General features: G+C 39.3%; 8 protein-coding genes, 1 non-coding gene and 2 pseudogenes across 9 annotated transcripts; 7 read left to right on the top strand and 4 right to left on the bottom strand.

The window, feature by feature from the left end:
* Positions 1,179-2,073, top strand: LOC104765011. Its single transcript, XM_010488663.1, has one exon. It carries the CDS (start codon positions 1,331-1,333, stop codon positions 1,985-1,987), a length of 657 nt encoding a protein of 218 aa, XP_010486965.1. The 5' UTR covers positions 1,179-1,330; the 3' UTR covers positions 1,988-2,073.
* On the top strand, positions 2,765-3,581 carry LOC104765009. Its single transcript, XM_010488662.2, has one exon. It carries the CDS (start codon positions 2,814-2,816, stop codon positions 3,495-3,497), a length of 684 nt encoding a protein of 227 aa, XP_010486964.1. The 5' UTR covers positions 2,765-2,813; the 3' UTR covers positions 3,498-3,581.
* LOC104765008 lies at positions 5,339-6,013 on the top strand (annotated as a pseudogene).
* Positions 6,489-12,832, top strand: LOC104765007. Its single transcript, XM_010488661.1, has 2 exons — positions 6,489-7,015; positions 12,613-12,832. Exons 1-2 carry the CDS (start codon positions 6,489-6,491, stop codon positions 12,830-12,832), a joined length of 747 nt encoding a protein of 248 aa, XP_010486963.1.
* Positions 7,276-8,764, bottom strand: LOC109130735. Its single transcript, XM_019240665.1, has one exon. It carries the CDS (start codon positions 8,638-8,640, stop codon positions 7,351-7,353), a length of 1,290 nt encoding a protein of 429 aa, XP_019096210.1. The 5' UTR covers positions 8,641-8,764; the 3' UTR covers positions 7,276-7,350.
* LOC104765006 (glutathione S-transferase T3-like) lies at positions 8,843-11,306 on the bottom strand. The gene is made up of 2 exons (XM_010488642.2): positions 9,358-11,306; positions 8,843-9,236 (listed from the first exon to the last, which is right to left on the bottom strand). Exon 1 carries the CDS (start codon positions 10,366-10,368, stop codon positions 9,358-9,360), a length of 1,011 nt encoding a protein of 336 aa, XP_010486944.1. The 5' UTR covers positions 10,369-11,306; the 3' UTR covers positions 8,843-9,236.
* Positions 13,880-14,638, top strand: LOC104767469 (annotated as a pseudogene).
* LOC104765005 (protein ELC-like) lies at positions 14,987-16,554 on the top strand. Its single transcript, XM_010488640.1, has one exon. It carries the CDS (start codon positions 15,057-15,059, stop codon positions 16,257-16,259), a length of 1,203 nt encoding a protein of 400 aa, XP_010486942.1. The 5' UTR covers positions 14,987-15,056; the 3' UTR covers positions 16,260-16,554.
* On the bottom strand, positions 17,316-18,735 carry LOC104765004 (nascent polypeptide-associated complex subunit alpha-like protein 1). The gene is made up of 4 exons (XM_010488639.2): positions 18,579-18,735; positions 18,250-18,334; positions 17,930-18,060; positions 17,316-17,824 (listed from the first exon to the last, which is right to left on the bottom strand). The coding sequence occupies exons 1-4, from the start codon at positions 18,633-18,635 to the stop codon at positions 17,483-17,485; spliced, it is 615 nt and encodes a 204-aa protein (XP_010486941.1). The 5' UTR covers positions 18,636-18,735; the 3' UTR covers positions 17,316-17,482.
* On the bottom strand, positions 18,883-18,954 carry TRNAK-UUU. Its single transcript has one exon. It is a non-coding gene; the product is annotated as a tRNA-Lys (tRNA).
* On the top strand, positions 19,051-22,682 carry LOC104765002 (actin-related protein 5). Its single transcript, XM_010488638.2, has 11 exons — positions 19,051-19,261; positions 19,370-19,440; positions 19,705-19,829; positions 20,006-20,050; positions 20,152-20,254; positions 20,382-20,491; positions 20,593-20,702; positions 20,795-20,885; positions 20,973-21,416; positions 21,491-21,618; positions 21,711-22,682. Exons 1-11 carry the CDS (start codon positions 19,113-19,115, stop codon positions 22,558-22,560), a joined length of 2,226 nt encoding a protein of 741 aa, XP_010486940.1. The 5' UTR covers positions 19,051-19,112; the 3' UTR covers positions 22,561-22,682.

The following is a 23,009-nucleotide window of genomic DNA, read 5'->3' as shown; positions in this document are numbered from 1 at the left end:
AAAAAAAAAAAAAAAAAAAAATGGTCGACGACACGACTATAGTTATTTAATTAAGTTATGTTTTACATAAAAATTATACGCGGTGGATCACAAAATACATGTAAGAAGACTGACTAATCAGATTGTTCGAACAAATCTAACCAAATACGTGGCTATTTATCATTGGATTGTAAACGTCTTCCCGTGACAGGCTTTAATTCTTTTAGATCTTCTTTATTCACCTGTTCTTTTTTTTTTTTTTTTTTGTATTTATTGGATTTTTTCTTGAGGATAATGCATCCTTGTAACTTTGTTGGTACATATGCTCATATACCTTTTTAAGAATTATTTGTCTTTGTATCGATTTTAGATAATAACATAACTGATTACTACCCAAACGGTCTAATTTTGTAATTAAAAGAAAAACTAACTTTATAAATGATGGTAAATTCAGTTGGCGTATATATATTATCCAAACAAAATTATGTGAGATTAAGTACTGTTTAAAAATATGATCTAATCCCGTTTAATTGCGGAATAAACACAAATACGAGGAATATGCTTGGTTTTTTTGTTTGGAACTAAAACGATTTCTTAATTTATCTCTTTCTTTTTATACTTCAAAACAATAATATGAACTTCATTTATCTATCCACCTAGTAATTTTAAGAGAAATACCCTAAACTAGCACTAAACCAAGTTTTATGGACAATTATAACATATATTTAATAAATTTTTAAAATAACACTATTTAACATATTAAAATATTTAAAGTTAATTTTTAGATTTTTTTTTTATGTTTGGGTTCTCAATTTCATATTTAAAATATAATTTTAAAGGATAAAATTTAGTATTTTGAATTTAATTTTAGAAAATTAATTTGAAACAAAAACTTATTTTGTGCTATTGTTATGCTAAATTTAGAAAAAAAAATTATTTTGATGCTATTTTTAAGAATCTCCCTAATTTTAATTTCCCCATGATACAATACTCATCTTATATGTACATAAGAAAATAATTAAAAATAAAAATACGTAAAAGGATAGTATTTATTTTCCACATCTACATCTACATCTACATCAAATCTTGGTGGATAAAATCAAAATCAAAAGTGAGAGCTATAATGAATATTTTTTGCGTACATCTAATGATGTATATAGGCCTGACAATGTGACAATACATGCTTCTCAATCCTCGACCGTCCGATTTTTAATATACACTAGCCTACGAAGATCAACGGTGATTATAACAATAAACAAAAAAAGGTACCCTATAACAAGAAAATGAAACCGCTTCTCTCTCTCTCACTCTAAAAGCAGAGAAAGGTAGACGACGAAGAAAGAAAAGACCAATGGCTCCGACGATCAAAACCATCGGAAGTTTCCGTACTCACCAGAAACACTTCATCGATTTCTTCGGAGACGACTTGATCGTCACCGTTACGCCGACTGCGACCGTGATCCGCCGCTGGATTCGTAGCGTCCGCTCCTACAACCGTAACCACTCGGTGCATCCTCTCGTCGTCGGAGTCGGTGTTCAGTGGACACCGAACAGTTCCGATCCAGATCCTCCACCGAAAACTCTCCAGTTATGCGTCGGTAGTCGCTGTCTCATCATCCAACTAGGTCACAACTACCGTCTCCCCGAAGTCCTCCGCACTTTCCTCGCCGATCCTAAAACGACGTTCGTCAGCGTTTGGAACGGTCAAGACCAAAAGAAGCTCGCGAGCTGTAGGCATGGGCTGGAGATCGGGAAGCTTCTTGACATAAGGCTGTACGTGAGCGATTCGAGAGGGTTTAGTATGCGGTTTTGCTCGTTTGAACAGATCGTGAAGGAGCGTTTGGGTCGCGCAGGATTGAGGTTAGATCCGGCGATTTGTATGAGTGATTGGGGTTTTTATATCCTCAGCCATGATCAGGTACTTCAGGCGTCGATTGAGTCGTGTGTTTGCTTTAAGCTCGCTGTTGAGGAACGTCTCTGGGAACTTAAAAGTATCAAAGGAATGTAATATGTTGCCTAATCTTGTGATTTGAATAAGCTTGTTCTTTTTTAGTATTTGTGTGGACTTTTGTTTGATTACAATTACGAAGCGTGCCTCGTGAAAATGTTATATGACTATTTGACTGGAAAAACTAAGAATACATCGTATTGGAAGCGTTATTGCATTGGCAAAATATAATACGTGTTGATTAATTTGGGTTGGCAAATAGTACGTTCTGATGATTTATTTAAATCATCAATTTTGTTTAATTTTGATAGGGGACAAAGAACAGAACGTACGAAAAAGATCATATCAAATACGTCATGGTGCAATGCTGTGTTACATTTGAAATTTTGAACCAACATCCTTCCTATAGTAAATGTTTTCTGATTTTTTTTAACTTGATTAAACCACACAAACAAGAACGAGATGTAAGCTGAGTTGAGTTATTGAATCGTAAGCTTGATTTAGGATGATATTAAATGTTAATCAACAATAACACTACCTTGATTCGAAATTATCCTCTCTGATTCAAATTTCGAAACACTTTTTTTAAAATTCTAATCTGTAATTATTTAAGGTTGCGGTGGGATTAGCTGAAGGCATCACAAAGGTGTGAAACGCTCTAGCTACTAGCTAGCCATGCCTACATGCATCTCAACCGTCCAAATTTTAGCGTCATCTACTTGATCAAAGATCAACGGTGATAACATCATCTTAGTACGACACTGAGCAAACCAGTACTACTGTTTAAGTAAACCCTCCGCCGCGACGACCACAGAGAGAAGAAAGAAGAAAGCAAAAGCATTTTTCATTTATATAATCTCTCTCTCTCCCCTTCAAAGAAAGCAAAATGGCTCCGATGATCAGAAGAACCATCAGAAATTACGCTACTCAGGAAAAGTACTATGTCGATTTCTTCGGAGAGGAGTTGATTGTCACCGTAACGAAGGATCGCTCCGTCATCGGCCAATGGATCCACGAAGTAGCCTCCAAAAACCGCTTCTCCTCTCACCCTCCCATCGTTGGACTTGGCGTTCAGTGGACACCAGCTTGTTTCCGAAAACCGGTTCGTTATCGCCTCGGTTCCCGACCACCGGTTTTTTACCCTCCGGCGGATACTCTCCAGCTATGCGTTGGTAATAGATGTATCATCATCCAGCTGTCTCACTGTCACCGCGTTCCGCTGGTCCTTCGTCGTTTCCTAAAGGATACAGATTTCAGGTTCTACGGTGTTTGGAACAGCCAAGATGCGAAAAGGCTAAGGGCATCTAAACATAAGTTGAAGACTGCGGAGCTTTTGGATTTGAAGAAGTTGGTTGTAGATTCGAGAGGAATGAAGAGCCTGAAGCGTAGTAAGTTTGAGGTGATTGTTGAGGAAGGTTTGGGTTACCCAGGAGTAGAGCAATATCGTGGGAAAAGCATGAGCAACTGGAGCGTTTGGAAACTTAGCAACGATCAGATTATTCAGGCCTCGGTAGATGCTTATTGCTCTTTCAAGCTTGGTGTTCAAGTTGGAACATATCCTTCTGAGTAAACGTCTTCAATTAATGTTGCAGATCTTTGAATCTTTCGTTTGTTTAGTTTGTGTGAGTGAAAAGAAACTGTCTTCCACTCGTAATAATTTTACAGTTCTTGTTTTTTTTTTTAAGACGGTCGTTCATGGATTTGGCTTGCATGATTAATTAGGTGAAAAAACAAATTCATATGATTACAAAATTGGTTAGATATAAATGTTGAGGGTGTTGATTAATTTTGTTGGCAGCTATGCTTTGATGAATTTAATTGTTTAGTCCAAGAAAGAACCGTACACTTAAGCATATACCAATCTTGTAAATTTAACATCGACCAACCTAGACATGGTTACAACTTACAACCATATACATGTTTTTCGGAATTTTTTTTAACAGGATTTAACGTCAAGGATATGGCTAAGTTGAGTTTTTGAATCCTAAAGCTTGATTTAGGAGGATACTAATTTTAATCAACTAAAACATTTTAACTATCTTGATTTGAAATTGTTCCTTTTAATTCAAATTTTTTAGATATTAATAAAACCATTATCCAAATAATTAATGATCTAGGATTGGGATAAGCTGAACGGTCACATACACTATTCACTACGTCACACAATCCTGGCCTGACGATGTGAAAAAGCTAGCCCTGGCTACATGCATCTGAACCGTCCAATTTTAATTGCATCTATGTGTACAAAGATCAACGGTAGTGATAATAACATCATCCTGAGTACGAAACTAAAGAGCACCAGGCCTCCGGTTATAACACAGGCAGCAGAATCAATTTGTTTTTGTATCCGATTTTTTGAACTGGAATTTAACCACGAACCAGATCAAGGATATGGTTTAAGTTGAGTTTCTGGATCCCAAGCTTGATTTAGGATGATACTAATTTTAACCAACTATAACATTAAGTAACTTGATATGAAATTAGTCTCCTTAATTCAGACAGAATTTATAAAAATCTTTTATTCTTTACTTTAAACAAATGTATATATTCTTGAATTCAAATAAGTAATATTCTAGGGTTGGGCTAACCCTGGCTACATGATGCATCTCCACCGTCTAAATATTTAATTGCTATCTATTTTTACTAAGATCAACAGTGATGATAACATAGAGTACGATACTAAAGAGCACCAGTACTACTAATACCAGCGACGCGTACGTCAAACAGAGAGAGCAGAATCGTTTTTATTCATAATCTCTCCTCCAAGAAAGTTAATGCAAAAGCAATGGCTCCGAGCATCAGAACAATCCGAAGTTACGCTACTCAGGAAAAGTTCTCTGTCGATTTCTTCGGAGACGAGATCATCGTCACCGTGACGCCGGATCCCTCCGTCATCGGCCAATGGATCCACGACGTCCTCTTCAGCAGCCGCCGCTCCTCTCACCCTCTCTTCGTTGGCAATGCAGTGTTACATTTGAAAATACAAACCACAAACCAGATAAAAGATATGGTTAAGTTGAGTTTTTGAATACAAAGCTTGATTTTATATCAACTATAGCATTAACTATATTGATCTGAAATTATTTCCTTTAATTTATAATTTGAGATCTCTATAAAATCATTATTTAATTTTATGGTTGGGTTAAGCTGAACGCGTCACAAACACTATGCACGACGTCACACAGGCCTGGCCCGACGATGTGAAAAAAAGCTAGCCCTAGCTAGTGGCTACATGCATCTGAACCGTCCAATTTTAATTACATCTATTTTCACAAAGATCAACGGTGATAATAACATTGAGTACGACACTAAAAGATAACCACTGCTACGTACAATTTAAGTAGCCTCCCTCCGTCAGAGAGCAGTTTTTGTTTTATTATTCACTCATTGAGAAGAAAGCTAAATGCAAAATCAATGGCTCCGAGAATCAGAAGCATCGGGAGTTACGCTACTCAGGAAAAGTACTCTGTCGATTTCTTCGGAGACGAGGTCACCGTCACCGTGACGCCGGATCCTTCCGTCATCGGCCAATGAATCCACGACGTACTCTTTCACAACCGCTTCTCCTCTCACCCTCTCGTCGTTGGCGTCGGCGTTCAGTGGACACCGCCTGGTTATTACTCCGACTCCGATTCTTCATCAGGCGGTTACTACGATCCTCCCGCTGATACTCTTCAGCTATGCGTTGGTAATCGATGTATCATCATCCAGCTCTCTCACTGTAACCGCGTTCCCAACGTCCTTCACAGTTTCCTCGCGGATCCAAACTACACGTTCGTCGGCGTTTGGAACAGTCAAGACGCGAGAAAGCTAGAGCGGTCTAGGCATCAGTTAGAGATTGGTGATCTCTTGGATTTGAGGAAGTACGTTGAAGATTCGAGAGGACAGAGGAGGAGCTTGAGGCGTTGTTCGTTTAAGGTGATTGTTGAGGAGTGTTTGGGTTACCGAGGAGTGAAGCTAGATCGTCGGGTGAGTACGAGTGATTGGAGTGAGTACGACCTTTGTGACCGTCAGGTTTTTCAGGCGTCGATAGATGCTTTTGTTTGTTTCAAGCTCGGTGTTAAGTATCGTCTTTGGCAAGTTTGAGAATAAAAACATGTTCATTGAGAAATCTCTAATAATGTTTGCAAGCTTTTGAATCTTTCTTTTGTTAATGTGAGTGAAAAGAAACTGTTTTTTTCATCAGTGGAATTTTTCCTTTTTTTTTTTTTTCCTAATTATTCAATATGAAATTCTTCCATATTGAATCATTAAGAAAAATACAAATTTCATTGATTACAAAATTGGTAAATACTGTTTTTAATCCTGATATGAGCTGTTAATAAACAAACAAAGTAGGAAATTATATTTTTAACAAACACAAAAAAAAGGAAAATAATCTAATATCAAAACACTACTACCTTTTTAATAATATCTTCATTAAATATTTTATAAGAAATCGATATATATATATATATATATATATATATTATAAGGAAGTAGAAATCGGTTTTATCTCTTTACCAAGTCTCAAGTCGCTCCTCTTAATCCAGAAAGCAAAGCAGAAAAAAGGAGAGTTTCGATGGCTCCGACGGTATTAACCGGCCGTACCTACTCTACACACAAAGAGTACTCTGTCGATGTCTTTGGTGGAGAGACGCTAATGGTCACCGTAACTCCGGATTTTAACGTCATCAGCCAATGGATCAATGACGTCGTCCGCAACAACTGTGGTCCGTACCGTCAACCTCTTGTCGTTGGAGTCGGCGTCCAGTGGACACCTCCGGCTTTTTACGTCGCCAACCCTTTGCCGAGTAATTACTACGCCGCCGATCCTTCGCCTGGTGATTACGTCTCCAATACTAATCAGCGTGGCGAGCTCCTCTCTGATCCTCCAGCGGATAGTCTCCAGTTATGCGTTGGTAACCAATGCCTTATCATCCAGTTACGTTACTGTGACCAAGTCCCTAACAGTCTCGGCAGTTTCTTGACGGATCCGAAAACAACGTTCGTCGGCGTCTGGAACAGTCAAGATGCAGGAAAACTGGCGAGGTGTAGTCATCGGTTGGAGATTGGGAAACTTCTTGACGTAAGACCATCATTAGTGGAGTAACCCACCATGGTTACTCTTACATTAATTAATTATATAAATAATCATAAATTAAGTTAAGTAACTCTAAGAGAACCTAAGTAAAATTATCCTATTACTAGAGAACTACAAAGAGGTTACTCAAACATTTAAATAATAATTTTTTAATTTTGATTTATTAATTATCAAACTTTAATTATCTAAAATGATAAAACAATTATTTAAATTTTTTATATTACATAAAATAGAAAACAATATTTTACAAACTTAAACATATTTTACAAAATACGGAATAGTAAACATATTTTATAAAATTCAAAATATTATACATATTAAACATAGTTTGGAGTAAGATTTATTGTGCGGTTGCACCAAATTTTTGCCAGATATGCTCAATCAAGTCTTTTTGCAAAAGATCATGCATTTGTGTATCATGAACATCATTTCGAATGCCCATCATATTATGTAGATTTGTTGGGATATCTGTAGAATATGATAAATCGACATGAGAACTTCCGCTTCCTTCTCCGTGATGGAATTCCGCTGGATCGTAGAAATTGTAGTCATGTCGTTCGTCTTCCACTATCATGTTATGCAGGATGATAGATGCTCTCATTATTTTCCCTATTTTCCCTTTATCCCAAAAAAGTGCGGGATTCTTCACGATTGCAAATCGAGCTTGCAAGACTCCAAATGCACGCTCTACATCTTTACGACATCCTTCTTGCCATTGATCAAAGAGTTTTGCTTTTCGACCACGTGGAAGTGTAATGGATTGGATGAAAGTTGCCCATTTGGGATAGATACCATCCGTTAGGTAGTACGCCATTTTGTATTGCCGTCCATTGACAACGTATCTAACTCTCGGAGCTCGGCCCTCTAGGATATCATCAAACACAGGGGAGCGGTCCAAGACGTTGATATCATTTAACGAACCAGGTGGTCCAAAAAATGCGTGCCAAATCCATAAATCTTGTGATGCCACAGCCTCTAGTACGATTGACGGTTTACCAGATCCACGTGTATATTGTCCTTTCCATGCAGTGGGACAATTCTTCCACTCCCAATGCATACAATCTATGCTCCCTATCATTCCGGGGAAACCGCGATGTTCTCCAATATTCAGTAATCGTTGGAGGTCTTCCGGTGTAGGTCTTCTCAGATACTCGTCGCCAAACAAATTTATAACTCCCTCAACAAAATGTAGAAGGCATTTGTGGGAGGTTGTTTCAGCGAGTCGTAAATATTCATCCACCGCATCTGCCGTATATCCGTAAGCCATCAAACGAATAGCTGCCGTACATTTCTGAAGTGCAGAAAGACCAAGCCTTCCAGTAGCATCTCGCCTTTGTCTGAAGTATGGGACTCCATTCTCAATAGCGGTAACAATACGAAGGAACAATGGTTTGTTCATTCTAAAGCGACGACGGAACATAGCGTTAGTGTAAGTTGGATTATCACTAAAATAATCATTCCACAACCGAGTGTGGCCTTCTTCACGGTCTCTCTCAATGTGCACTCTTCGGATTATTGGAGCTGGTGGTACATATGGGTGAGTGTAGTTGTATTGGATCATCTCCACTATACTATCAACTTCCTCTTCTACAATATCATCAACTTCTTGATCGGAACTCCAATTAGACATTTTTTTGCAATTTGGATATAGTAGAAGGCTTATGGGAAGTGTGATTTATTTTGTATAGGAAAAGGGTTTAGGTTACAAGGTATATTTGGTTGAGTAGTAGAAGTGAAAAGGTTGAGCAAAGGAAATTTTATTTGGTTGAGTAGTAGAAGTGAAGATAGGATGAAAGAGAAGAGAATAATCGGAAGAGAATAATCAGAAAGCATTGATGTAAAACGATGAAAGAGTAGGAGAAGTGAATATATAGTCTTAACAGCAAACACAAAGTACCAAGTGGGCAATACAACCCTTACAAAAGACAAAACAACACAAACAAATCTGTGACTGTCCTTGCAAGACACAAGACAACCAAAACAAAACAGAAGACAACAACTCACAACCCGTGTTACAAAACACCCCTCCACGGGTTACAAAAGAGTTAACAACTCACAGACCCGTGACAACAAGACAACAAGACAACAACTCACAGACCCGTGACAACAAGACAACAAGACAACAACTAAAAACAACACCCCTCCACGGGTGTAAACACAACACATCTATGTCTTTGACAACACATGTTTCCCTTCTCGTATCACCTTAATTTGTTGTCGCAAAACCTGAAACAAAAGAACAAAAAACAAAACAAGTGTTAAACAAACAACATATAGCATAAGTTTAATGAAAACAAGAGTTAAACACAAAAGAGGATAGTTACACACAAAAGAGTTAAACCCAAACCTAAGTGTTTGTCAACATTTGGTCAACGAGTTTGTCCCTAAGAAGTTGTTCGGCACTTGTTAGTTCAGTCTTGTTAAGGAGGCTGTCTAGCAGTCTCATTTTGCCGTGTCTCTCTTTAGCCGCTTGTTCTTGTTCTTTCATTGCAATGATCTTGTCTAGCTTACCAACAGAACCATCCTCTACATCAATAGTCACAGCCGGTTTCTTCCCTTTTTTCTTAGAAGCTTTAACCCCCGGAGGCCTCATCTCAGCTCCATCATTGCACTCTCCGGGTGAGGATGCTCCTGCTCCATCTGAAGCGAGTTTAGTCCGCTTATGGCTACACTCCTCCGTGATCCATTTCTGATCATGCTTCAGTTCCCTCCAGCAATGTCCTAGCAGAAATGGCTTGCCCTTGTCGTTCTTGTAAAGCTCATACGCCATGCTCAATACATCATCTTCTGATTCTCCACTCTTTCTTCTTGAACTCGCTTGTGCGTAACAGCCCACAAACTTATTGACTCCATGGTTTATCTTGCTCCACCTAGCCTTACATTGTGTAGGCCCTCTTGCATTTGAAACAGATGACCCATAGTTAGCTTTGTAGTAGGCAGCAACCCTCTTCCAGAAACTTTGTAGCCGCTGCTCATTACTTACAACTGGATCCTTGCTTGTGTTTAACCAAGCGCTTATGAGGTTAACATCCTCCTCTGCAGTCCACCGCTTTCTTATTCCCCTTCCTTCGTCTTCTTCATCCTCATCAACCTCAACCTCGATACAATCATCATCTTCAGATGCCGGCCTAAACTGAAACGGCTGAGAAGAGAATCTAGGCCCACAGTTGACAGGCTGAGAAGAGAGGGTTTGGGTAAAGTTGACAGGCTGAGAAGAGAGGGTTTGGGTAAAGTGGACAGGCTGAGAAGAGAATGTATTTGGAAGAATTGGATTATCTTGGGAGTTAGAGTCTTTTTGAGAATTCATAAGATCAACAAAATATGTATGTGGATTACGAATAAGGCTTCTAGGATCCATTGGTTGTTTTAGTGAAAGCTGATGTTAAAAGAAAAGGGTTTGTATAGAAAAAGTTAATGGTTTATGTTAGTGCTAACATGGAGGGTTTATATTGAGCTCAAGTGGTTTTGGGTTTTCAAATTTATGGTTGTAAATTAACTACAACAACCACAAATTTATTACATTAAAACAACCTACTCGACAAGTATCTCTCTAATCAAGTACTATTCGTATTTAAGAACTCCAACAAACAAAAAAGCAATCATCAATGTCCTGACTTGACTATTACCTAATCTAACACTAATTCATCCCAACACACAATCGCAAACAATAACTATCAACAACATATGAAAGCTGTCGTACCATACCTTTTCAAATAAGAGAATCCAAAACGCTGCAGTCCGCTTCATGAATAATCATTCCAAATGATCTCCATTTGACCTCGCACAAACATGTAAAAATAGTCAATATAAATCACATAAACAGAAACAAAAACATTGTACTCTTAACAAGAACAACAGAATAATCTCATAATAAAAAGCAAACCTCTGGTGGTTTCGAGAGGAGCTTAAAGAGCCCCACGAAGTTTCACCTTTTGCAACCTCTCCATGTTTACACTCTTTGGCTGCTCTAATGGCAATCCAAGAGCCTGTGCACAAATCAGCTGAAACTAGAAAGAGAAAACATCATCAGAAGCAGGGTTAGTAGTATAACTTGGTAAATCTCAAAATTCATGTAAAAGAAGAAAGAGAGATGAACATAGTTAATCAGTTAACTTACATAAGCCACAATGATGGTCGTCGGTTTTTCAACTCCTAAGAGGAAAATAAAAAAGCCATATCAACAGTTATTTCACTATATCAAAAAAGAGAGTAAATATGGGAGAGATTAGGAAAACAAACAAAGAGAAGACTCCACTCTTTCTCAACCATCACCGAGAGATCTTAGTCCCAGAAACCACAAAAGGTCTTGCGCTTTGGCAAGTCATCATCTCCATTGATGCCTTTATCTGCTAGTCAAGAGACAAATCCTTGAGGCTGATGCAACAAAAAAGAAAAGAAAACATGCATACCAAAAGTTAGCTAGAGACAAGAGATAAGAAACAAAATAACAAGACATATATATAATAAGCAAGTCTAAGCTCATGGCTGCAAACTTACTTGTCCCTTCATATTGCTGCTAGTTGTGATCCATCCTTTGACAAAGCTTGCTGTTCGGGAGTAATTCCAAAAGAAGACCTGCAACAAAGAGAGAGAGAGTGAGACCCCCCCAAAAAAGAAAAGAAGTCGTTAAAATCAAACAGAGAGTGACAAGAATGAATAAAAACCCAAGAAGATCTTAGTGCCCTCCTCCTCAATCAAACCATCAGGGAGAGATCTTAGTATCCTCCTCAATCGCCGATCGATCAATACTACAGTTATCCTCCGCAATCAATCAATCTGGATTTACAAAAAAATATAATAATAGAAATATGAGTAAATATAAGGAATTCGAGTGAATGAAAAAAAAACCCTATGTAATAGAAATCAATTTAGAGATCAAACCCTAGAAGAAGTTGAGATTTCAGAGACGAAAGCCATGCTTCCAAAAAGCACCTGCGAGAGACAGAAGGAGAAGAAGAAGAAGAAGAAACAAGTTAGTAAAAAAAAAAACAGAGGAAGCAACACGATAAATCAATCACCGAAAGATCAAAGCCAAATCCTAGAAGAGGAACTCACCTAGAGGCCGTGTGAGCGACAATCAGATTAAACTTGCTTTAAAAAACCTGCAACAAGAGACGACGAAGAAACAAAACAAAAAAATCAGAGACGCGACGCGTTAAGAAAAAGAATAACAGAGCGATGCAATTGGATTGAGAGAGAGAGAGAACAAACCCTAGAAGGATAGGAACGAAACCCTTAAGAATGAAGAAGATCACTTGGGCAGACTGCTTAATCCAATTGATAACTCGATTCTTCTCTCTTTCTTCTTTTCCCGATTACATATGAATCGCCATTTCTTTCGCCGGAGTTCTCGAGAGAGAAGAGAGAGAGACTTTGGGGAAGAAAAGAAAAGAAAATGAGTAAAAAATAAAAAAAAAACGCTTTTATATTTAACAAACACCCATTCACAAGTCGCCACGTAGCGTTCTTCAAGTGTTGCTCAAACTCCTTCCCAGGGTATCGATTCTTCGATAATGGACCCATTTTTGGGTTGTTTAATATTATTTTGGGGCCCAAATAGTGGAGTAACTTTGTGAGTACTCCCCACTAATCATGCTCTAAGGCATCACGTGAATGATTCGTGGGGAAGGAGCATGAGGGGCTCTTCGTTTGAAAAGATTGTTGAGGAATGTATGGGTTATCGAGGAGTGAGGCTTGATCCGGAGATAAGCAGGAGTGATTGGACTGTTTACAACTTAGGACGTTTACAGGTACTTCATGCGTCACTAGATACTCACTTTTGCTACCGGCTCGGTGTTGGTGCTCGTCTATGGCAAGTTTGAATACAAGTATCAAAGAAGAATAAAGTGTGGCTAGCTTTTATTAATCTTTTTATTATGTTTTTTATCGGGTGACGTGTGACCTGAATCCTTTGTTCACTTCACTCTTTAATTCCATGAGTTATATGAATATCACTATAGTTTATTAACTAATTAATGCCACGCAAAGGTAAAAAAAAATTACAGTTTTTTAATACATGTGAATATCATTCTCAGTCTCTATATATCATCACAAAATCCACCTAGCATTAGTTTTTTTCGTTCAGTTTAATATGAATTTTGTGGATTATGTTAAAGTTACTACATGTCTTTGATCAATTAAATTTAGTTTGTATCCCAAAAAAATAAAATACGTATAAAAAAACATCCCATATATGTTGCATTTTTTAATTTATTATTTTTACTTATGTTGGATATATAATGGTCCATTGCTGTTAGCATTCTAATATAATTTGGTATTTTGTTATTTTGTTTCTTTCCATCCGAATGTTTACGAGTAATCTTTGTGATTTCAAAGGTTTTTTCATTGAAATGTCGTTAGTTTTCATTAAACAAAACAAATTATTCACGTCTAATTCAAGAAGGAACCAAAAGTGGATTTTAAACGGTTCTTCATTCGTTCATCCATGGCCCATGGGGTTAAGAATGGTTACAAAATTGATGAATGAATCGAAATACGACAATACTATTTTTTTACACGGAGTATATGTACAAGATACAATAAAAATTTCAGATAAATAATATTTACCTTGATTTTAATTTTCATATATATCCATATCAATATCTTTCTGAACAAATCAAAACCAATTTTTTGGAGACGAGATATTCAGTAATTATTTTGCTATGTGGGTGTGTTACTGTGTTGTATTACGATATGACAGTCATGCATCACAATTCTCGACCGTCCGATTTTAGCTGTACAGAAAGATCAACGGTGGGAAAATTCGTGTGTACGTACCACGAAGACTAAAAAGCACTGTGTAACTGCTTCTCTTTTCTCCTTCTTCCTACTCGTCTCAAACAAGAAAACAAAAGAAAAAAAAAAACTCAATGGCAGCTCCGACGATAAGAACCGTCGCAAGTTACCTCACTCACCAAGAGCACTCCGTCGATTTCTTTGGAAAAGAGTTCATCGTCACCGTAACGCCGGATTCCTCCGTCATCAGCCGATGGATTCGCGACGCCCTCTTCAACAATAGTTTCTCCTCTCACCCTCTCGTCGTCGGAGTCGGCGTCCAGTGGACACCGTTAACTTACTACTCCGATCCTCCGCCGAGTGGTTACTACGCCGCCGATCCTCTTCCGGGCAATTACTACGCCGATCCTCTGCCTTCTGGTAGATCCTACTCGGATAGTCCAGCGGATACACTCCAGTTATGCGTGGCTAACAAATGTCTCATCATCCAGTTAGGTTACTGTGAGCAAGTCCCAAACAGTCTCCGCAGTTTCTTGACGGATCCAGAAACCACGTTCGTAGGCATCAGGAACAGTCAAGACGCAAGGAAGCTGGCTATATGTTGTCATCAGTTGGAGATCGGACAACTTCTGGACATAAGGCGGTGCGTGATTGATTCGTAGGGAAGGAGCATGAGGGGTTGTTCTTTTGAAGAGATTGTCGAGGAAGTTATGGGTTATCAAGGAGTGAGACTAGATCCGGAGATAAGCATTAGTGATTGGACTGCTTACGACCTTGACAATGATCAGATCCTTCAGGCGTCACTTGATGCTTACGTTTGCCATCAGCTTGGTGTTTGGGCTCGTCTTTGGGAAGCTTGAAAATATAAAAAGTATCAACATGAATAAATTGTGGCTTTGACGACTGCTTGAATCTTTTCTTTGTTGTTTTTTTTTGTTGACTAGTGGTTTGAATCTTCTTTAGGATGTGAGAATAATAAAGTTTTTGTTGCACTCGTTAACTCCATGAATTGGATGAATATAACTCTCTTTGATCACAAAATTACTCGTGAATACTCGTTACTATGAGTAGTATGAGCATTAATCTATTCTACTAATTAAACAGTTAACCCAAAACAACAACTTAATCGTGTTCACTATATGCGCAAGTCGAGAAAATAATAAAAAAAATTCAGATTAAGGGCAAAAGAGTAAATAGCTTATAAAGACGCGTCACAATAAACATTATTGCTTCTTCTTCTTCTAAAATCGAATCTCCTTTGTCGTCGTCATCTTCGATTTGGACTACCACCGCCGGCACCGTATAACTCCGATGGTTCCTTCGCCGTCGAATCCGCAGAAGATTCAGCAGTTCCTCTCATCTGCGCTCTCACAGCGCGGCCCATCATCCGTCCCCTACGAAGAGTCCGCCAAGTGGTTGATCCGGCAACATCTACTTAACCTAATCTCTTCTTACCCTTCCTTAGAGCCCAAGACGGCATCGTTTATGCACAACGATGGCCGGTCCGTCAATCTCCTCCAAGCAGATGGTACGATCCCTATGCCTTTTCATGGAGTCACCTACAACATCCCCGTCATCATCTGGCTCCTTGAGTCTTATCCTCGTCATCCTCCTTGCGTCTATGTGAATCCCACCGCCGATATGATCATCAAACGACCTCACGCACATGTCACTCCTTCTGGCCTCGTCTCTCATCCTTACCTTCAGAATTGGATTCACCCTAGCTCCAATCTCGTAGATCTCGTCTCCGATCTCAGCGCTGCTTTTGCTCGTGATCCGCCTCTTTACTCACGACGCCGTCCTCAGCCGCCACCACCGTCTCCTCCTACGGGATACGATGCTTCTCTCACACGACCTACTTCCGCTGATCAGTCTTTGCCTAGACCGTTCCCGCCATCACCGTACGGCGGAGGAGGAGGAGGAGGTAGGGTGCAAGTGCAGCACGTTCACCATCAGCAGCAATCAGATGATGCTGCGGAGGTTTTCAAGAGAAACGCGATTAATAAGATGGTGGAGATGGTACACAGCGATTTGGTTTCGATGAGGAGAGCAAGAGAAGCTGAAGCAGAAGCGTTACTGAGTTTGCAATCTGGGTTGAAAAGAAGAGATGAAGAGGTCAACAGAGGATTGAAGGAGATGGTTGATGAGAAAGAAACACTTGAACAGCAATTACAGGTTATCTCCATGAATACTGATATCCTAGATTCGTGGGTTAGAGAGAACCAAGGCAAAACCAAGAACGTAGTTGATATAGATGTGGATACTGCCTTTGAGGTTGGTGATACACTGTCTAAGCAGATGTTAGACTGTACTGCTTCGGATTTAGCCATAGAAGATACTATTTATTCCTTGGATAAGTCGTTTCAAGATGGAGGTCTGCCGTTTGATCAGTATTTGAGGAATGTGAGGTTGTTGTCGAGGGAACAGTTCTTCCACCGAGCCACAGGTTCTAAAATCAGGGCAGCTCAAATGGAGGCTCACGTTGCAGCGATCGCAGGTAGGTTACATTCATGAATGTAATTCAGTGGTCTTGTATGAGGGATGCTGTGTCACAATACTGGTTTATGTAGTCTAAGATCAACATCTTTGAGGAGAATTCTGTGGCTATAGTGTGATGTTGCCTCTTTTAAGATTGAATTAAATGTCTATAGACTATAAATACACACCTACACTTGTGTGCACATACAGATTTGAATAGATCAACCCTGAGAATTATCTCCTTTTGTGATCTATGACTACTTTTGTTTTTTTTGGGATCTTTGTGATGAACATTATATTATCTAATGCATCAATTGGTTTGAGAATGTTACTGTATTGGAACTCTTTTGACAGACTCTTTTTTCTACTCCATTAGAAACTGTTGGTTCAAAAGGAAACTAAAGAGTAGACGTAGTATACCTTGTTGAATTGAACCCAGTAGCTCCATCATTAAACCTTGTCAAGTCTTCTTACTTGCAATTGAGCAGCAGTCTTAAACCTGGTTTTCCTCATAACTTTGGGTGCCTTTGTTGTCTTGAATACAACCAGTTTCCTTCTTTATTGCCTCTCCTTAGTTAGTCTCTTCGCTTGAGGAGTCTATGAACTGCCACTTCTAGCACTCGACACTTTGTGCAGTGTATTTGTCAATTAACCTAAGTGGTTTCCGATACACGCACTAAACCAATCAGATTAAGAAAAGAAAAGTTCTAACAAAACGAATCATAATGCTGAGATGAATAAAGCCTTGATACACTGAGGGAAGTATCTGGAGTTGTTTTCCTCCATTTCATCTGTTGAGAGAGATGAAGAGTTTCAAGGAAAGGGTTTTTGTGTGCTTTGGTTGAAGTGAAGAGGTATCTCTCCTATCCTTTGGGTTTTGTTCATTAAACAGACTCACCTATACGGAAAGAGCTAATAGAGCATGATTGGGTCGAGCTCAATTCAGGGTCCGACTAGGACTAAAGTATTAGCCTTCAACTTCGTTTAGCACATCGACTCGAAGATCAATAAACCCTCAGATATGAAAGAGTAGAAAACTTGCTTTCCCGCGGACTGATTTGTCATAAGCTCAAAAACTATAACCGCAAACACTTGATAAAATAAACTGAAATTCAATAACTTTCATAGGGTTTATACTGATACAACATTCAAAATCTCTTCAAGAAGAAAACATTGAAACCAAAAATTTCCAAATCCTCTGGACAATCTCTGGCACATAACTCAAGTTAAACCACGTCTAAGTAGAAAAGATTTTGGGTTTAGGTGGTAAGCTCCATGATGGCAGAGACAATATCACCATTTGCAGCCTTGAGAGCCTTCACAGCCATAGGCTTAGACACTCCAGCTTGGGTCATCACCAACTCAATGTCCTTAGGCTCAACACCTTCGTCGTCAACCTCCTCATCATCTTGAACCACTGCAGCGCTGGACGACGACTCACCCTTTGAAATCACGTTGCTGAGATCCGGAGCCTTGAATTGCTCTGCCGCCTGTGACTGGAGCTGAGAGCTCAAATCCTCGATCTTCGCCTCTCCGAAGATCACATATGTGTCTGATGCCGGGCTCTTGAACACATCAGGTTTTGATATGACAAACAAGATCTGTGTTCCACAAAACAATGTAGATCAATCAATACATTTTGAATGTGTGGAATCACCAAAAAATTAAGATAAGATTGAATGTCCATGAGAAAAAAAAACACCAACATTCTTGCTCTTTTTGACGGTGACTCTGCTAACACCAGTGATGGGTTTCATGCCGAGCTTCAACATGGCTTTACGACTCTTCTTCTCACTTCTGCTTTGTTTTGACTTACCTCCTGCCTCTCCATCTGCTCCTGTTTTACCAATCACAGCTCAATATTGAATCAACAACGCAATGATTATCATTCCTACATATTTAAACTAACATGAACACTAGGACGCAGATACTAGGATCCATACTAATATACACTAATTAGGATCAATGAAATGTACAAAGCTTAAAAGTGAAAGATGCAAAAAAAAAAAAACAGAAAAAGACATACCGTCAGCCTCGTCATCATCCTTGTCATCGTCATCGGAGTCATCGTCTTCGTTATCATCATCGTCCTCAACTTCCGGCTTATCGAGCTACAACAACAAATCATACATAAGCTATGTCAAACAATTATTGAAAGAAATGGGGAAAAATACAAATTCAGATCTAAAAGTCTTATAAGCTCCAATATTAGCATAGACGACACATATATAAACAACAACGATCTGAGCAGGAACAAATCAAGAATCTGAATTCATCAGTTTAATAATTCACAGACTTGAGAATAAGCAAGAACAAATGAATGATAGATAGGTAAAAAAAGATAATATCAATTACATCGATCTTTTGTTCCTCCAATTTGGCGGCGAGGATCTCTTTCTCTTCGGTAGTCATGGTGAGTGTGTTTGTATATTGAAAGTGAAGTGAGATTCGTGATCCGTGCGGAAACTCTAAAACCCTAGAAAACGTTACGGTGGAGAAGACAGTGTGTTAGATATTTGCAAAGAAAAATCAAAAAAGGCCCAAAACTTATATGAATTGTACTATTACTACACCTTGTCCGTTGGGCTTATCAGTTGAAAAAGTTGGTCGGAAGCGCAAAAAAGACAACGCATGAGAGACAGCATAAAAAAAAAAAAAACGCCGTCTGTGGGGATCGAACCCACGGCCACGTGGTTAAAAGCCACGCGCTCTACCACTGAGCTAAGACGGCTTACGTTTAATATATCTTAAACGTGTTATTTATTCGCTTAAAATCGCCGTCTGTTCTATGAAGTTTTAATTTTTAATTCCACGTCACGGAGCTCCGTTTGTGTCTTCTTCTTCTTCTTCTTTCGCTCACCGGAGCCACTAGGTGTCCTAATTCAGTCGATGACTGGCGACGACGGGGACCAAATCAACGCAGTAGGAAGAGGAAGCATGTCGTTCGTTTCGAGGATACGTAGGCAGACTGATTACAATACCTATCCACCTTCGATTCCCATTGTTATCGATAATGGCGCCTCTTACTTCCGTATCGGGTACTTTTTTTTTTTCTCCCATAAACCCTAGAATTCCTTCTTCATCGCTAACTCAATTGATACAGTTCGTGTTAATTTTTTTGAAATTCCTCTTGCGTTTTAAAATAGGTGGGCAGGAGAAACTGAGCCTCGGGTTGTTTTCCGCAATATCGTGCAAAGGCCACGCCACAAAGCTACAGGTCTTGATATATGTCTACTTTCCTACCATTATCTGTGTTTAGTGCTTGTATGCCTCTTAATTGCTTCCTTTACTGGATCGCTGCTGCTAGAGTTAGCCAATAGAGTCTAAAGATATGTTTCAAAGTAGTATAGCTGAGCTGCTTGAAGTTTTTTGGCTGTGCTTTAGAGAGATATATATGACTATGCTTTTATCTTCTGCTTAAAAGTTGTTCTGCTTCTAAATTCTTATCTCCATGTGTAATGTTGTCTTCTCTCCGGTACAGGTGAAACTGTTACTATTGTTGGCGACCTGGATCCTGCATTGATGAAGTACTTTGATTGCACTCGCTCAGGACCACGTTCTCCCTTTGACAGCAATGTGGTGTATCAGTTTGAGATCATGGAATATGTAAGGATTCTATACCCCTTTATTCAATGTGGTCTTCTGTTCCAGGACTTTCTTGCGCCCATCATGTCTTTTTATGAGCTTCTGCTCTTTACCATTTTTGCATTTTGGTTGGCATTAACTATTGCAATCACTGAAGATTCCGTGGCACTTGTCTAATTGTATCTTCTGCTTTTTAGATTCTTGACTTCGCCTTTGATCGTTTGGGTGCTAATGGATCAAGGGTATGTATGTCCTAGTTCTTTTTTCATCTTGATTTTGAGGTTTATCATACTACCTGTCAGATTTTTGTCTCTTCATTTAACGTCATTTGATGGCAGTACAGATTGATCATCCAATCCTAATCACAGAATGTGCATGCAACCCAGTTCAATCTCGAAGCAAAATGGCAGAACTGCTATTTGATACTTATGGAGTGCCTGCAGTTGGTATGAATCTGAGTTATTAGCTTAAGTTATGAATTTGATTGTCTTCTTGAAATAAATGTTTGATAGTTAACTATGGGACCTTTTGTGTGTTGCTTTCATTAATTTATTATATTTCATGTTGTCACAGCATTTGGAGTCGATGCTGCTTTCAGCTATAAGTACAATCAACTACATGGAATTTGTAAAGAAGATGGAATTGTTCTCTGTCCAGGATTCACTACAACACACGCCATTCCAGTATGTATCTATTACTACTGTTAATTCCTGATAACATTAGTCATTAGTCTGCAAATGCTTGTATGTCTTATTGATATGGTACATGGTTTATTGGTTATCAGTTTGTCGACGGAGAACCTGTTTATAAAGGGTCCTGCCGCACAAACATTGGTGGATATCATGTGACTGATTATTTAAAGCAGCTTCTGTCACTTAAGTACCCTTTTCATTCGTAAGTGCCTCCACAGGATCTATCTTTTTAATGCGATTGCTCACATTTCAAGATTTGATATGTTTTTTTCGCCATGCTCAATTTCACAAAAGGTCTAGGTTTACATGGGAGAAGGCCGAAGATTTAAAATTGGAGCACTGTTATATCGCACCGGACTATGCTTCTGAAGTTCGGTTATTCCAGGTCAGTTAATTCATATATTTCTTTCGTTTCCGATTTTAGGCAGTTTGTGACTCTTGTAAACTCAATTTATGTGATCATATTGACCAGGAAGGAACAAAAGAAGCTGAAGAGAAAACAAGGTATTGGCAGCTTCCATGGATACCTCCTCCCACCGAAGTTCCTCCATCAGAAGAAGAGATTGCAAGGAAGGCAGCTATAAGAGAAAAACAAGGTCAAAGGCTGAGAGAAATGGCTGAAGCAAAGAAATTGTCCAAGATAAATGAAATGGAGAGTGAACTGAGCAGCTTGCGTTTCCTTGTGAAACAACTTGACCAGGTTGACGAGGACGACATTCCAACCTTTTTGTCAGACACCGGTTATGCGTCCAGGCAAGAGCTAGAATCTACTATTTTGAAAGTGACACAGTCGCTTAGAAAAGCAAGGGGTGAGCCGATGAATGAACCATCTGAGGGTGAAGAGAACACTGATTCTCTTAATAATGAAAAGTATCCTCTTATGAATATCCCCGATGATATGCTTACTCCTGAGCAGGTTTGTTTCCAGATTAGTGAGAAATCCTTCACTCAGGTGAGAATCGGGTTTAATTTTTCATATTCTACTTGCAGCTTAAGGACAAGAAGAGGCAAATGTTTCTGAAATCAACAACAGAGGGCCGGCTACGAGCTAGACAAAAGCGTAATGAGGAGGAACTCGAAAAAGAGAGAAGAAACCAATTAGAGGAGGAAAGACGTCGGTATGTATACTGATTCATTAGTCAGTGTTAGAAAGGAAACAAAGGGAGCAAAATATATAATCCTTGTGTTATTATCTGTCTTCTGGTTGTAGTGAGAACCCAGACTTTTACTTAGAGGAGATGCGAGCTCAGTACAAGGAAGTGTTGGAGAGAGTTGAGCAGAAGAAACGTCTGAAAACAAATGGGTCGAGTAACGGGAATAATAAGTCTGGAGGTGTTGGGCGAGGCGAGCGACTAAGCGCTGCACAGAGGGAGAGAATGCGTCTGCTGACAACAGCAGCGTTTGATAGAGGGAAAGGCGAGGATACATTTGGTGCTAGAGATGAAGATTGGCAGCTATACAAACTTATGAGCAAGGATAATGACGACGATGATGAACAACCTGATTCAGACGAGGCTGAGTTGGCTCGTTTAACATCTAGACTTCAGGAAATTGACCCAACATTTGTGCAGAAAGTAGAGGGAGAGAGTCTGACATCAGGGGAGGTACCACCACGCGTACGTCAGTTAACAGAGGAAGATTACAAGATAGTGATTGGTATTGAAAGATTCAGGTGTCCTGAGATCCTGTTTCATCCAAACCTTGTTGGCATTGAGCAAGTAGGCTTAGACGAGATGGCCGGTGCATCGATCAGACGGCTACCGCACGAGGAGACAGAGTTAGTAGAAGAAAGGTTAACGAGTTCGATACTAATGACGGGCGGGTGTAGCCTTCTCCCGGGAATGAAAGAGCGGTTGGAATGTGGGATTAGGATGATAAGACCGTGTGGAGACCCCATAGTTGTGGTTCGAGCTATGGATCCAGTGCTGGATGCATGGCGTGGGGCATCTGCTTTTGCTGCCAATTTGAACTTCTTGAGTAACGCCTTTACTAAGATGGATTACGACGAGAAAGGTGAAGATTGGCTTCGAAAATATCAAATTCGATACAATAATTTGTGATTCCTCCTCTTGTTAATTGTTATAGGATTAATTATGGATTTTTCCTATATGATTGATTATTAACTGATTAAGCTTTAGCTCTCTCTTGTTATTTGCTTAATGTTTTAAATCGTTTGGACAAATACCAAAATTTATAAATCATCACAAAATTAGAAGCCCAACACAAAAAAGCCCAATTTGACCACTGGTGTGTAAGTCGTCTCCGATACACTCAGAGAAGTGAAGAACCCTAGCTTTTTCTCATTTCGAATCTCGAGCTCAGTTTCTTCTGGATCGAAATCATCGCGTCTTTTGGAATTAGCTCTGTATTGGATCGATGTCTAGCCTCAGAAGAGCTCTACTGGTTGCGGGGAAGACGAAGATAAACCTAGAGAACTGCCATTTCATAACCGGAATCAACTACAACGGACTCAGCGTGAAGCAATTACAAGAGCTCCGTGGAATCCTCC

Source organism: Camelina sativa, chromosome 19 (assembly GCF_000633955.1).
Source record: "Camelina sativa cultivar DH55 chromosome 19, Cs, whole genome shotgun sequence".
NCBI classification, from domain to species: Eukaryota; Viridiplantae; Streptophyta; class Magnoliopsida; order Brassicales; family Brassicaceae; genus Camelina; species Camelina sativa.
Note: the sequence above shows the minus strand (reverse complement) of the source record. Positions and strands in the feature narration are given on the sequence as shown.

What these genes read in the sequence shown, in the direction of transcription:
- LOC104765002 (XM_010488638.2), top strand. Translation starts at nt 19,113, where the DNA reads ATGACTGGCGACGACGGGGACCAAATCAACGCAGTAGGAAGAGGAAGC. An exon ending in CTGAAGTTCGGTTATTCCAG is followed by an intron (nt 20,886 to 20,972) that starts GTCAGTTAATTC and finishes CATATTGACCAG; the next exon opens with GAAGGAACAAAAGAAGCTGA. An exon ending in ATATGCTTACTCCTGAGCAG is followed by an intron (nt 21,417 to 21,490) that starts GTTTGTTTCCAG and finishes TTCTACTTGCAG; the next exon opens with CTTAAGGACAAGAAGAGGCA.
- LOC104765004 (XM_010488639.2), bottom strand. Translation starts at nt 18,635, where the DNA reads ATGACTACCGAAGAGAAAGAGATCCTCGCCGCCAAATTGGAGGAACAA. An exon ending in TGGAGGAACAAAAGATCGAT is followed by an intron (nt 18,335 to 18,578) that starts GTAATTGATATT and finishes TTGTTGTTGTAG; the next exon opens with CTCGATAAGCCGGAAGTTGA. An exon ending in GGATGATGACGAGGCTGACG is followed by an intron (nt 18,061 to 18,249) that starts GTATGTCTTTTT and finishes TTGGTAAAACAG; the next exon opens with GAGCAGATGGAGAGGCAGGA.
- LOC104765011 (XM_010488663.1), top strand. Translation starts at nt 1,331, where the DNA reads ATGGCTCCGACGATCAAAACCATCGGAAGTTTCCGTACTCACCAGAAA.
- LOC104765006 (XM_010488642.2), bottom strand. Translation starts at nt 10,368, where the DNA reads ATGGATCCTAGAAGCCTTATTCGTAATCCACATACATATTTTGTTGAT.
- LOC104765005 (XM_010488640.1), top strand. Translation starts at nt 15,057, where the DNA reads ATGGTTCCTTCGCCGTCGAATCCGCAGAAGATTCAGCAGTTCCTCTCA.
- LOC104765009 (XM_010488662.2), top strand. Translation starts at nt 2,814, where the DNA reads ATGGCTCCGATGATCAGAAGAACCATCAGAAATTACGCTACTCAGGAA.
- LOC109130735 (XM_019240665.1), bottom strand. Translation starts at nt 8,640, where the DNA reads ATGTCTAATTGGAGTTCCGATCAAGAAGTTGATGATATTGTAGAAGAG.
- LOC104765007 (XM_010488661.1), top strand. Translation starts at nt 6,489, where the DNA reads ATGGCTCCGACGGTATTAACCGGCCGTACCTACTCTACACACAAAGAG. An exon ending in GTAAGACCATCATTAGTGGA is followed by an intron (nt 7,016 to 12,612) that starts GTAACCCACCAT and finishes TCATGCTCTAAG; the next exon opens with GCATCACGTGAATGATTCGT.